At 30.5% G+C, this 15,152-nt stretch overlaps 1 protein-coding gene across 2 annotated transcripts; it reads left to right on the forward strand.

Annotated features, from left to right (window-relative positions):
• Positions 1 to 29: 29 nt before the first annotated feature.
• On the forward strand, positions 30 to 13,797 carry LOC141448961 (arrestin domain-containing protein 3-like). 2 transcript variants are annotated; one of them, XM_074117879.1, is made up of 11 exons: positions 30 to 409; positions 503 to 648; positions 1,775 to 1,921; positions 3,518 to 3,640; positions 4,958 to 5,088; positions 6,142 to 6,237; positions 6,694 to 6,764; positions 9,765 to 9,873; positions 10,004 to 10,201; positions 11,072 to 11,186; positions 11,541 to 13,797. In XM_074117879.1, the coding sequence occupies exons 3-11, from the start codon at positions 1,810 to 1,812 to the stop codon at positions 11,678 to 11,680; spliced, it is 1,095 nt and encodes a 364-aa protein (XP_073973980.1). In that variant the 5' UTR covers positions 30 to 409; positions 503 to 648; positions 1,775 to 1,809; the 3' UTR covers positions 11,681 to 13,797. The 2 variants fall into 2 exon arrangements, with proteins under 2 accessions (XP_073973980.1, XP_073973981.1); XM_074117880.1 differs by lacking the exons at positions 30 to 409; positions 503 to 648; positions 1,775 to 1,921 and adding an exon at positions 2,618 to 2,911.
• Positions 13,798 to 15,152: the final 1,355 nt, after the last annotated feature.

Below are 15,152 nucleotides of genomic sequence, written 5' to 3' on the forward strand. Positions count from 1 at the left end.
GATCTTAACTAATGTAATGACATAATGATTCAAATTAGTTAAAAAAGGCAAGGATGATGAAGTACTTCCTGAGGACAAGAGTGGAATGAACGCTGCATATTCCCGAAATGCATGATCGTTCAAAAATTAGGGAGCTCACTAAAAACAACGCGACAATTAGAAAGTTGAAAGTTGCTCCTATCTGAAGTTCAACCAAGTCAGATTACTTACCGACCTCTATGCAGAAGCCCGGTTTGAAGAAAGAATATTTTTAAGGAAAAACCTGGTTACCCAGTATCGTTTTAATTTTGTAGGAAATACTAACTTTCTCTTATAGATTTTTTAAAATGATTTTCACTAATCAATACATTTTCTAGGAAAATAAGTTGTCATAGATTGGTTTTATGAAAATCCGGAAGTGCGTTTTTTGGTGTGTATGACAGATTTCTTCTATTCTTACTTCTAAGTTATTATTCTACGCTACTTGTTTAAGTAACAGATTAAATTTTTATTACATTTTCAGAAGCGTCTTCAAGTTTTTATTACTTAGTTATAAAACTTACACTTAAAGGGGGAAGTCAGGACTCTAAAACTGTTCTACTAGCATTCTTCCAGTTCCCAACCTTACGAAATTTCTTTTGAGAGCCAAATTAAATAAACTTCTTCTAGGTAGGTGCATTGTTATTAACTTAATTAGGGTACTCCTAAGCTGGCTTTTTCTAAAAACCTACTCAATCTGATTAAGGTACGTTCGCTGTTCGCTCAGACGACCCCTTCCAACTTTCACACTTGTTAACTTGTTTCGCCTGTCTCCTTTCGTTCATCCTCTGTTTACGTGCAAACTGTCTCAATATGTCTTTCTCAACTTCGACATACAGTACATCTTCCACTCCACAACGAACCCTAAAATTAATTTAATAAACTTTACTTTAAGTTTAAAGTCTTAGAACTATAGGCACGTTGAATAAAACGATATTATTTACTGATAAATTTAATCTGTGAGGTGTCCATAAAATTAAACCATGACAATAACTGATAAACACTAATGTGACTTTGTAAAGTTGGGTAAGTCAGGTTTGTATGTTGTTTTTAATTTTAGGCACGATTCCAGGTTCTCATCAATATGACGACTTCTCAATTTACCCACACAAAAGATTTTGCGGAAGAGCCGCACTCAAGGGCCGCAAGTGGCTGTGAGCCGCGGTTTGCCGACCACTGCCCCAATACTATGGAACGTGGTTGATAGGTGCAATGCAAACTAACTCCCTACTGCAATGACATAATTATCAAATAACACCACTCTTGGTATAAAAATACAGATGCTTGAGAGATTATAAAACTTGCTCAGATTTTGACTTAGTAATATAATGTAGATATGTGAAGCTTTCAAATCTAAAGTTACTAATGAATTTTGTATTTCGTTAATTTAGCAAATTAATTATTGTATTTGCTGTATTTTTAACTGAACTTTAACGTTTTCATAAATGGAATTATTAATTTATTTGAGAAATTAATGAAATTGAATCACAATTATTTTACAATCTAACCTCCTAGTCCTCTTGTCAAAATCTGTCGTACCACTCAATATTTTAATTAAAAAAATATTCCTCTAATTTTAACCCCATTTTTATAATTTATGTTTTAAATAAATATTTTTTTTTTCATTTAACCGTTTTTGGATGTTTCATTTCATTTTTGTACTAAGATAATCAAGAATGAAATGTCAAGATTATAGCGCTTGCGTGTTTGTGAGTTATCTTATTGACCAAAAACGTTCTGTTGTGTTTTGTTACAGAATTTTATGTGTGAAATGACTTGAATAACACGACAATGGACTACATCAGGGAATTTGACATCAGATTGGAAAGAGAAATGTACTATGCAGGAGAAGTTTTATCTGGTCATGTATTGCTGAACACAGTGGAAAACTTCAAATTAAAATGTATTTATATCTTTATTTATTATTTTGTAAAAGTAATAATAATTCTCATCTAACAAAATGTATAGATAGTGGTTTTGTAGAGAATTCATGGTGTTAGTAAATTATAAGCAATCGCTCTGCTCTACCTCATGGGCGTGTTTCGAACGGAAGTATCAAAGTTCATTTTTGGAAAGTAATTTTGCTACTTTTTCACCACACTTGAAATAACTTCAAAATGGAAAATGTTTTTTCAAAATGTTAAACATTGTCCCATTGTTCGCTATGATATTATTTAATTATCGGTGCAGTTGAACTAATCGATTCTAAGGACCGTATATTAATTATTAGAGGGGAAAAACACATATTAATAGAACAAAAAATTCATCCCTCACTTAAAAGAATTTTGTTTTTAATGCTTCACGTTTTTTGTTGACTGTCTATTTCAGATTACTTTCTGGTAGACAAAGTCACTCATTAATAATATCTTTTGCACCACAAAGAATATATTGAATTTTCGTTAAGACATATAAAAGTGAGTAGTTGAGAATCAGATAAACGAAGCTAAAAAAAAGTATTAATATTAAGGATCTAGAAGTTACGCGACTATTATTAAGGTACTAAAATACCTAATCAGAATTAATTTTGCTATAACAAATGCCTAGTGAAAATATTTATTTTTTTATTAATTTTCTAAAGAATTTGCAAATATTATTGAAATCATTATTTGCAAAATATCAAGGCTGAATCTCCAAACACTTTCCCTATGCCAAACCCATTCAAAAAAAATATATATATAGTTGGTGTAAAAATTGCGCCAATAATGGTCAAAATCGACTAATAGAGGTCCGATCTTATGCGTGACCTCGCGACCTCAAATAAATGAGTATTAGCATTAGAATATTAGTTGAGTTACAAAATTGTAAATTAAACTACACTGAAATTTCCTTCTAACTTAATAATTATCGAACATTATCTTTTTTCTGAGTCTTCAGTGAAAAAGAATCATTCCAGGTCAGTCTTAATTAATATTTTATTTTTTTAATCCGCTACGTTGGAAGCTTGGTACAATAAACGAATTTGAGACTGATGAGACATTATGGTTTTGCATTCCAAGTTAGTATAATACTTTTTAAATAAACCGTTGAACAAATTTTTCCTTCAGTATCAAGCACGCATCCATGAAGAATGGATGTTTATAATTTTGGAGAAACTCCAAATAAGCCTGAAAGTCTGTTAACTGTATTCTAATTCTATCGTTAATTTTTGTTTTTTTGGTTGAAATAGCTTTATTAATGGTATTTATATTTTATTTTCTTTGAAATGAATATAAGATTACAAAAATTGTGTTTCAACTTAGGAGTCGCAAGAATTTTTGAACGAAATTCAATGCGGGAAAACAAACCGCATACTCAAGATAAACTCGCATTTATTGACATAACGTAGAATAATACATTATGATTATAAAACATTTTATTTTTTTGAGCAGTGTACTTTTATGAGTCATTAATATTTAAATAAAGTAATTGTATTTTATTTAATGGTAGTATTGCTCAGTTAATGAATAGATAGTATTCATACATATCTATTAAAAATTAATAATTTTCAATTTGTTGTCAGCGGTTCGTGTGATGCTGAGAGGTAAGGCACACGTTGAATGGAAAGTGGTTGTTAGTGGAGATAGAAGAACACTGAGAGATGATCAATACATAATTGATGACCGAGCAGTGATTTGGGGACAGGGTAAATAATGTGAACATTATTTACATATTATATTAGTGATAAGATTTTTTTTTTACTAAACACGGCCCAAAGTACACGGATTTTTTTTTTTATAGTAGAAACCTTCTATTGTTTGTGATAGAGGTTTATGAACAAAAGTTATTCTCATAGTGTCCGATTGTTTATAACAACCCTCTGGAGATACTTTTTTTTTTCGTTTCTTAAAAATATGTGAATGGTAACCATGGAGTTAAGTTAAATAAGATGTACATACATATATTATGAAACAGGCTCACCTATATTCTTACTTTTTTATCCTTATTATTTTTCACCTTCTATTTTAAAACAATATTGAGCATTAAACTCTTGACAGACAGAATTAAATGCTTCAATATTGATATTTACATTTTTTTTTTTTTGTACTATATAATATTTTGTTAATATATTCTTTTTTAATATTCTATTATATTCTGCTTTTTCTAAGACCGAGTAAGTAATGCGATCTGTACATGTACACATTTTGAGATCCTAACTACAAAAAAAAAAAGTGATTTCTGAAAACACAAAAACAAAACACAGGACCTGACAGTAACTTAGAGATGAACATCCATCAACCCGAAATACCTCTTTAATTGAATTTTTGGAAATTCTCTAAAAAAGGCTTCTACTAATTTTTTAAAAAAAGTAATTACACTCATTGTTCATGTTGAACAACTACTTTAATTTGAAAGATCTTTGAGGAAAAATCCGGTAAGGGCACCTAGTGGGAGGAGATGGTTGGAGTTATTTGCGGATTGAACTGTTAAGATTTCAAATTTGATTGAAATAGCATGACTGAAAGTAATTTTTTGTAGAGCTCTTTCAGTTTTCTGCCATTTTATTGGAAATGTTTGAACTTATTGTAGCAAAAATAAGCTTAGGATAAATGTGAAGCTTACCATTAAAGGCCTTTAGCACTAAAATTGTACAGTAATCTATGTAATATTATTGGGTATTAAATATGTTAATAAAATTTCTAATTAAAAGATAATCGCTTGGTAGGGAGTTTGAATCTCATGAAAGACTTCTGTTGGGCTTGCAAGCTATCTCCCAGATAAAGAAGACCTGTTGTTTACGTTTAAAATTATTTTTTAGTTGACTGATTTTATGGAAGTTTCTGTACGTAATGCTTCTTTCAAAAGTTTTTAATGTAATGAACTTATTTTGAATACAACTAACATTTTGTAATAATTAGCATTTTGAAATCCCAAGAAATCGCATAAGTGATTCTTTTTGTATTTTACATTATGGTACTTTAGCCTCTGATAATCATAAATAACAATTCGTTCTTTATTTTAGATAAAATCGAAGGAACCGTAGCGATACTTCCTAGAGGTCAGCATCATTTTCCATTCAAATTTCATCTTCCAGGAAGTTCATTGCCATGTTCATTTGAAAGTAAACCAGGATATATAAGATATTATATTAAGGTATTTTTGAAATTATTAATTAATCGCGCAATAAAAAGTTGCTAATTTACCATTTTCGCTGCTACGAATGTTGAATTTAATTTAATGTAAGCAACAACAAAAAAATATTGTTTTGAAAAGGGAAGTTTTGATTTCTTATACCTCCTCATAACATTCTCTTTAGTTATGAGTTACCCTCTGGCAATCTTAACAAGAATTTATAGCATAATTAGTATTAATAAGTTTGGCAAATACCGAAGTGCTTAAGGCAAATTATGCTTTGTATCCAGATTTTACCAATCTATACAAATTATTAGGAATTTAATCATTATTAAATAAGACAATGCAACTTTAATAAGGATTTTAGAAGGCTAAGTGTATGGACTATTTCCGTTGAAACAGACTTCTAGAATACTGTAATAATGGTTTTTTGTTGCTTGATAGATTCTAAAGATTCTTAATAAAGAATAAATAGTTAAAAAACAAGACAAAATAATTATCAGATTTGTGGGTCTCGCTGGCTCGTTACACTACTAAATAACGTATTTTTTAGGCCACTCTAACTAGGAAAGAAAAGAAATAGAACATGTAGAAGAAATAAAATTTCTTCAAAAATTCAAGTAAATATATATATATATTGGGTTAATGCATTTGTAAGAGATTATGGACGGCAAAAGGTGTCGAAAAAGTTTCCAGAGATTCGGTTTTGATGAGGAAGATGTGGCTGTTTTTTTTAAACTATAAATTGTATACTGAATCTGTAAGCAATAAACTGCGTTTAGGACATGACAGTAAGGGTTATGCGTGAGTCTGAGCAGTATTCTGTACACTCTCTCTGAGTTGCTGCTTTAGTGACTCAGGTTTTTCTTGATTGCAACGATTCTACTTATTATGTTAGTCTTTATTAACATTCCGAAAGAAAACATTAAAACTCATCAATATCGGCTTACATTATATTAAAAGTATACATTTATTCAAAAGATAATTGGTTTACATTTATTGCTTTTCTGTTTTCATGAATCTAAAGCGCAAACACAGTAAATTAGAATAACATTAAGGCTATGTAAATTTCAGGTAACCGTAGATATTCCATACTGCTCGCCACCTCAAGGAATGAAATATTTCACAATTATTGGCCCTCATATAGACTGTATGGATGAACAATATCTTGTAAGTATCCATAATTATTCTTAAGGATGTTCTGTAGTTTTTCAATCCAAATCAACATTTTAGTTTTGAAAAGTTCACTAAGCATTACAAAGTCAATCCGTGTTCTAATTACTTCTCTTGAAATATAAAGTGTTCCTTTCTGATTAGATTAGGACCATTAACTCTGTCTAATTGAATTCATTCAGAAAAAGTCATAATGATCCAATCTCATCCTACCCTTTTATGAAAAAAGTTACATAAAGTACAGTTGGGGTAAAATATAAAGCCACTGTTTGTTAATTATTTTTTGACTGATTTAACTACATACGTTAAAAAGAAGATTCATCCATCTATAAGTGTTGATTGTTAACTATTTGCCAATACTACTACAATCAGAATGTAACTTGCTTTGAGAAGTTCTACTTATTAAGAAAAATTATGTTTCATTCTGTTTGTTCTTTGTAAATTGTATGGAAGAAACCAATGGTTGGTGAAGACAAAAAGACAACATGTTGTTTGTGCTGTCAAAGAGGTCCTGTAATGTTGAGGTTGGTCTTAATATTTGACTTCTAGTGTTAAGTTCTAGCATGCAAAAAAGAAATAATGTTGCTTGAAAATGTTTCAAGAAATTTTGGTCATTTTTCTCTTTATATTTCATCAAATCACTTTTATTAATTTTTATTTATTTTTAAATTTCATGCTTTAAATTTTTGTTTTGTATTGCAGAATGATCAAGTTTTAGTAGGCGTTAAAACAAAATACCTATTTTTTTTCTCTCTTATTTCTGGTTTCATATTATCAAACCATTTTCAGTGATTCGTTAAAAATATTTGATTTCCAGTTAAAAAGTTTTTGCTTCTCATTACCTTGTAACATTAAATATAAGACGCGCGTTAATCTACACATGTAGTGTGTAAAAACGAAGAAAGGTTTCTAAGAGGAGTAAAATTTACTCAGAATCAGAATGATCTAAACCTTGAGATTGAGACACGCACAGAACTGGCAGAAAATTAAACAAATGTTACGATGTACCTAAACATTAATTATAATATAATCTCAATTTCTATTCATCAAAAAAAAAAAAAAAATTGTAGTGCACGGCTTCTTATGCTGCAATTTAAATAATCAAATCGATTTCATCGAAACTAAAAATATAGCAAATAAAAATACTGAAAATATTAGGTGAAAATTCTAGTTTACAAGAAAACCCAACTACTTCTTAACGTTCCCTTTTCCCTTCTTAATGGTGGTAGTGGTAAGAGAAAGTCGTGTGAGTGTGCTCATTAGATGTTTTCTAAAATAGTTTCATTAGAATGTATTGTGTAATGAAAATTAACTACTGTTCGGTAAAAAATCTATTATACAAGAAAATCTAACTACGTACGTAATAGTAAAAAAGTCGTGTGAGTGTGCCAATTAGATTAAAAATATTCAAATTATATGTATCATGGTTAGTTGAGCCGAAAATGGCCGACAAAAACCGATCACATTCGGCTTTTTAACGAGAACAGAAAGAAAGTCGTGTGAGTGTGCACATTAGAAGTTAATATTAATTAGGAAATAAAATCATGGTCAGTTGAGCCGAAAATTGCCGACAATAACCGATTGCATTCGGCTTATTAAAGAGAAAAGAAGAGAATTGATGTTAAAAAGTCACGGCTAAGGGTACGTTCACAACGGAGCTGTGAGCATAGATGATAGCGGAGATGATAACTGATAGAGTAAAATATAATCGCTGATTAGTGTGCACAACGGAGCTGTGATACATGCAACATGTCGAGTAGTGAAGAAGAGTTTTTATTGTTCACCAGCAACGAAATGGTATATTTAAAAAAAAAAAGATGTAGAAAATATCATGTACATACCATAAATAAAAAAACGAAGTACTTTGGGCGAATTTCACTATTTATATAAGGAACTTAGAAATTATCCGGATCGTTTTTTTTGAATATGTGAGGATGGGTCCAACCACATTTGACTAAATTTTAGAAAAAATAAGGTCAAAATTAAGAAAACATAGGAAAAATTGTCATGGAAATCCTATAACTATAGAAGAAAAACTAGTGATAACTCTGAGGTAAGGTTATATTGAGGAAAAACAAATAAATACACATAAAAATAAATGTAAGCACGATTTAAAAAACAAAATATTGTTTAAAAGTAAATAATAAAATAATAACCAAAAATAATGAGTAAAGACAGCACTAATTAATTTTTCTACCTCCATTTTGAAGCTCCGATACTGGAGTTCAGCTAGCAGAAAAATGAAAAATTCAATTCTATCATCTATGCTCGTTTATACCAGCGAGTATGAGTCACTAGTCGAAGCTTCGTTGTGCACGCTCACATAAGAATGTACTAGGTTATTCTATAAGCGCTGATGCATCACTGCTATCATCTCAGCTATCATCTATGCTCACAGCTCCGTTGTGAACGTACCCTAAGGCTAGTTGGGTTACAGATCCAGTGATTCTTAGAAATCTGTTCTTTTTCCTAGAATTTTGCCGTTCTCTAACCCATCGGTCCTTAATCGCATAGGTTTGGACTGACTTTACTACTCTGTAGTCAGTTTATCGACTATATCTCAGGAACGGAAAGTCGTAGAAATTTCAAATTTGATATTTCATTTAAGTGTCACCACAGGAAGCTGCTATAAATTTTTGGTCGAAATAGGTCCACCGGAAGTACCACTTTACTGAAGAGATTTTGCCCTTTTTTAACTTTTTTTAAGAAACCGCTTCTTGGATATTCTTGAAACTTGGTATAATTATAGCTGATAAATAGTTCTACAACTTTTATTCGAAACATTTTTCTGTATTAATTCGATTAAGGGCATTTTTAGTGGAGGGGGTGAGGCAGTCCGGTAGAATGCCAGTTCGTTGTAGTATATGTACTTGAAAAAATGTTTCAAAAAAATTTTTTTTTTAGAAAATGGCCAGCATAAGAGTCTGTGACATCTAATAAATTCTGGGTACTACTGCGGTATCTGAACCAAAAATTAAATAATTGAACTTTGCTATTTTTTATTTTTAATGTAAGCTGAACATACACTCTACAGACATTTAGTACGGTCACTCATAGTGACCATTTTGTGGAAATTACTTTTTTAATCTGGTGGACTTTAAAAAAAAAAGAGGATCTGCGGTGCAGTAATAGCTCAAAATCGAAAAAATGCACGATCCTCCTACTTTGAATAGTTTCTCCTTTTGGAATAAAATATAATTAATACAATCAAATTTGTTTTCCTCTAAAAAATAAAGAGGATAGTTTCCTACACAAATTTCAGTACTGTATTTAATATGCATTTAGTTTATTCGCACTTATTATTTAATGCATGATAATTAACAGAACTTTATCACTGCAAGTTATTTACAAATTAGAGATAAACGTTCTTAGTAATTTTTATTTACATATATAGATTTTAAAAAATATTGCTCGATTTCTCTTCTTTTTTTTTTTTAAATCCTGTTTTTAATTACAGCAAATTATGCATAGGTATTCTTTTTTCAAAACATAAAAACAACCAATCATTTCATTCTTCATGATAGGTCTGAATTAGAAAGATCTGCATATGTGTGTGGTGAATCAATAAGATTGAGAGCTGATATTGATAATCAAGGAGAAGAAGAAGTTCGTCTTACTGTCAAAGTTGTCCAGGTGATTGCAACAAATTTATAAAAACAGTTACTTAGCTAATACCATTCTCAACTTAGACTTTCAAAAGCATATTTCTTCCTGCATCAAAATATTGAAAATGATTTTGACCTAGTGTAACTTTTGTTTCTAGTATGTGGAATATTTCATAGAGAGGGGAGTCCTGGGAGTCACTAAAGAAACTGAACATCTAGTTCTTGAGTACAAGGGCAATTTGACAAAGCCGAACTCTATCTCCAAGTGGGATTCAGACCAAAATCTAGTTCTACCTGTGACACCACCATCATTAGTGGGCTTATGTCGTCTTTTACAGATTTATTATGTTCTCAAGGTATTGCTGATAAATTTTTTTATAATAAATTGTTTCTATACTAATATGCATGTTTAAACAATCAATCTTTTGTTTCAAGTAAAGAGACGTTTTTGAAAATTACTTTCAGATACGCTAATAATACAAAAATTAATGCACTTTACAAGATTTTAGCTATCTCTCTATTATCTAGCGATAAAAATATTTGTTCATTTAAGTAGTTACAATATCAGGGTTATTAGGGCCGCCGCATAAGGGTCGGCAGGTTGTATCTCGCACACGAGCGCCTTGATTGAACCTACCATAAAATATAGAAAAATATTTTCAACCTAACCTAACCAAATTAGTTAATTGTACTCATTATTGCCTATTAAGATGGCCGAATAAATATAAAATATATTTTTCAGGCGAGCTTTTAAGTCCGGCTACCGATCAGTTATCGTGGACATTCCAGATAACCGGGATCCATCGTTTAAGTAAATCAAACATAGGTTTTTTAACTTTCTGCGATTTTATGATTTTGTGCTGACAAAACACACCCAAATCCTAGATGAATACAGACCAATTTTTAAAAAGCCTCTGTAAATTACACTGGCTACTTCAATTCAAATGTTTCCAGTGAAAATTAAAAACCAAAAACGTGCGCGATTGCAATACTTATGCTTACTAGGAGTAAGAAAAAGTAACTATATATATTTTTTAAAATTTAGAAAGTGAAAACGTTTTATTTTGTTTCGATAATTTTCAAAAATAAGCTGATCAAATTGTATTCAAAGTTTTTGTAGTTTTCTGCCTTCACTTTTATAACTACTTCGCTAATAATTAGTTACTAGCAATGTTTACATATCCTACAATTTACATGGATAGAAACTTTATTCAATTTAATTTTAGGTTGGACTGGAATTTGAAAAATCAGGAGAAGATTTACAAATGCATTTTCCATTAACAGTGGCCACTGTGCCTTTTAGAATACCAAATTCTAAAGAAACTTCATCTGTACATTATGGTAAGTGTTTTTTTTATTTTGTGAACTTATACGAAAGAAAATATTCTAAAAATTGTTAATAAAAAATTGTTCGTTTAACTTAACGCATATTCTTAGGTGACAAAATTTTGAAACTCGTTTTTTAAAAACGTAAATTTTACGTCCAAAATAAAAAAATAAGTAACATGTTTTTAACAATAGGTAAGAAATGTGCTAAATGATATGTTGAAATTCTTTGATAATAAAATTTAGAGTTTTAAGGACTAATGGCTAGCTTAACATTCCGCTTCTGATTAGAATTTAATGTGATTCCCGGCAATGTGCTTGGCTATCTGATATTGTTTTGTTAATATGTAAATTTGCCACTATTTCTAGGGGTAGCTAGCTGTCATGTTGAAGGAGGTATGTACGTAGGCCCAGAATTTTTATTGGGACAAGTTTATGATGGTACTACAGTCAGATCCGATCCAGTTATACTATACAGACCATTGTACGTCTGTGTTAACAACCACTGACAATTAATGTCTTCAAATTCGCCTCAACTATCCGAAAAAAGTATAACTTGGCTGAATGAAGCTACCAAGTGAATATTACTGCTATTAAGAGATTTATGAAAAGTAATCAAGAAATATATTTAATACCATACATTCAACTTCACTTTTTCCCGTTATTTTATTTTCATTTATATTATTTTTCGTGTTCACTTGACATAAATTATTTTCAAAAAGAGGAGGGAATTATTTTTTGTAGAAAATATTTGTTAACAGAACAGATGATGCTCTATGATCATTGCATAAATATATTTAATATTCACTCTAAAGGGCACTAAATGTTGATTGCATTTTTATGAGTTCGGAAAAAATGTAGAATTATATTTTAGTCTTAAACATTGCATACAAATATTACAAGCGGTTTATGCATAACATATTGTAGCAGATAAATATATATAGCGGCTGTGCCAAAGGCGAAATCCTCTTGAAAGTTAGATGAATGCAAAGGCGCACCCAAAATGTGTTTTTGGGTAGGGTTCGAGATCTGATCAGTAGCTTACATCATTCTTTTATATTTTAAAACTATTCTTCCATTTAGGATAGGACACAATTAATTGTCATTATTAATTAACCATTATTATTTGGGTAATTACAATTACTTAAGGAAAGAAAAGCACGTACTCGTACATACTTCATCTTTAACCAGGATCTCCCTTCCAAATTCGTAAGCCTAATTACAATGACAGGACTTAAGGGGTGCTCAAAGTAGAGAGGGCCACCACAGATCTTCTGGGTAAGGGTGCCATTGGCCGATTGGAATTTACATTGAATCTAATGTAATGAAAACTTAAGTCAATAGATGGATTCATGTTTCTGTAAGATGTTGGAGAGTTCAACCGTTTGATCTTGTCTCAGACAAGACTTGTTTGAACAATGTATTGTTACTGATTTATGGTATAATATTTTTCGAGGGTTGGTTTTTACTTCACTCCGTCTGGGTGCGCCTTTCGATTTATATTGAATGTATTGTATTTGCGACTTATTCAGAAATTAATTGAATTGTAAGTTTCGCATAAATGATGTTATTGTTAATTATAATTTAAACATATTAAAAAAATGTTAAGCTTAGATGAAATTATTCAGTTTCAAAATGATAAAATCGTATGCATTTTTTAATTTACTCTACAATAAGCAGTAATTAGAAATTGCCTGTCTCTTGCGATAAAATCTAGCCAAATATAACTTGAAATTATTGACGCTAATTTTCTGATGTAGATTAGAAATTAAAAGACCTCTTTAACGTCTCAGAAACCAGGAACTAAGCAGGTACACTTAAAAACAAAGAAAGAAACAAAAAATTAACCAACTCTGTCATTATAAGCAAATTATTACCTTATTACAAACAAGTACAAAAAGCATGAATCCATGAATCGTGGCTTCGAAGTCTAAAGGAATTTTTTCTGAGCCAGGTTGCCCAAATTAGAAAATTTATTGATCTTAAAACTGTAAAAGCTGTAATGAATAACGGAAGTATTTATTTCTCCCTTAATAGCATTCTTTTCCGTTTAATATTTACAGTGTAAAAATGAGAATATTATTGATGGGGATGATTAAAGAAAAATAAGTATCCACTAAAATATTTCAACCATCTTCTTATTTTGAGAAACGGGCCATTCTACAAATATATTGCTCAAGGATTAACTCCCTTAAAACTCAAAACCTTTAGAATCTACTATCCTTAATCTAAATACCAAGAAATCCATGGGACCAAGCAGCTATGCATTTGAAAGTATATGTGAAAATTTATCCACACTATTACAATGCATTTTTTATGGAATTTTCTTACATAAATTTGTTTTATTTGATAGTTCTTTGAAAATCAGAACTTGAACTTGATGCTATCTTTAGAAATGTAACGCACTAAGTATACATTTAACTAAAAATGTTATTTGCTTAAAATAATGTCAAATGAAAATTTTAAAAATGAAATTTCTGATAGGTACGGCTGCATTGACTTTGAATTCATGAAATTGATTGGAATTCGAAAGTTTGAAATAATTTTCTGTAGTTGTATTGAATCCCAAGTGAGGGCACAAATCTTCAAACGTCTCATAAATACTTGAAAAAAAAAAGAAGAGAAATGTCAACAAAAACGAGAAGAAATCCCCCCAAAAAAATATTAAGACGTAAGAATAAGATGCGTGCTGATATAAATCGTCTTTTCTTTTTTTCTAAAAAGAACTTTAGAAAGTGTTTCAAATTTCATCAACATTTAGAAAAAAATGTACGTTAGGAAAAGAACAGAAATGTGCAGCTATTATCCTTTTCTGTAAGAACAATTTATTTCGGAAATCAACGGTCTAATTTATCATCTCGTGCACAATAAAGGAGAGAAGGGAATATTAAGTTTTGAATGTTTCCTACAAGATGCCTTCATCATGTTAGAGTGTCATTGCTTTATTTTTCTCGAAAAGCATGTTCTTTATTTTTAGCGTTTCATAGCATGCCGAACTGCACCAGAACGAATTCATGAGTAATAAGAATAATCTCTGCCCAAAGGGTAGCAATATTTCTATTTATCATTCATGACTTTTTATACACGGATTTCTAATATGACAAGCAATTTCAAGAAAGGGATTAGCTCAGTGATTAGTGTATGCTGGATTCCAACGCGGAGATTCCGGTTTCGAATCCAGCTGCTCGCCCTTAGATTTCTTCTTCCTAGGTCAGCTCAATGTCCAATGAAGGCCACTGTTGTTTGTAACGAAAGTACACTGTGCGGAGGCCAACCGTGAACTAAAAAAAGCTCCAGGAGCCAATGACCCCACATGTTGACGCGCCTTGTCCTATTAACTCTCTCGTGTTTACCATGTAGCTTAGCATATGCGTGGTGATAAAAGCTCAGTTAATTGCCCAAAATAATCTTAATGCATACTTAAAGCCCTTAAATGCGTATAAGGAAGTTTAAAAAAAAGAGTAAAAATACTAAAATTTTCGGTTGAGTAGAATAAATCCTTTCTATAGTAGGATATTGTTAAAAGTTCCAAAAATAAAATTGTGCCAAATACCATTCAACAGTATTAAAAAATAAATAAATAAACAAATTATTTGATGGAAAATGTGAGTTGGAGTAAAAAATGTATCTAATATTGAGAATCTCAAGGGGATTTCGCTCTGTACTAATAATAAATCATTGCATAGTAAATAAACTAAAGATGTGGACTGATTATTTTTCACTTCAATAAAGATTACAAATGTTTTTTTCTGTGAATTTGTGAAGCAGTTTCACGATTGGAATCAGCATGTTGTTAGATTCTGGTGGCCTATTGTGTTTCTTATTAAGCTGTACAACTTTTAAGGCATCTCTAACTAAATACATTATTACTGATATAAAGGAATTGTTCCTTGATATAAGAGAAAGCACTGATAATATCTTCTGATGCATCATAAATTAAAGACATTTGAAATTCATTTGCATAATTAATAGTTTTCCTTT

The sequence above is a fragment of the Rhodnius prolixus genome, unplaced genomic scaffold (genome assembly GCF_049639745.1).
Source record: "Rhodnius prolixus isolate KJV_2025 unplaced genomic scaffold, Rpr scaffold_2, whole genome shotgun sequence".
In the NCBI taxonomy this organism is placed as follows: Eukaryota; Metazoa; Arthropoda; class Insecta; order Hemiptera; family Reduviidae; genus Rhodnius; species Rhodnius prolixus.

Bases quoted from the DNA above. Each gene is read 5' to 3' on its own strand.
- LOC141448961 (XM_074117879.1), top strand. From the start codon at position 1,810: ATGGACTACATCAGGGAATTTGACATCAGATTGGAAAGAGAAATGTAC. The intron at 6,765-9,764 runs GTTGGTCTTAAT...TCTTCATGATAG, and splicing joins AGAGGTCCTGTAATGTTGAG to GTCTGAATTAGAAAGATCTG. The intron at 9,874-10,003 runs GTGATTGCAACA...TTTTGTTTCTAG, and splicing joins TTACTGTCAAAGTTGTCCAG to TATGTGGAATATTTCATAGA.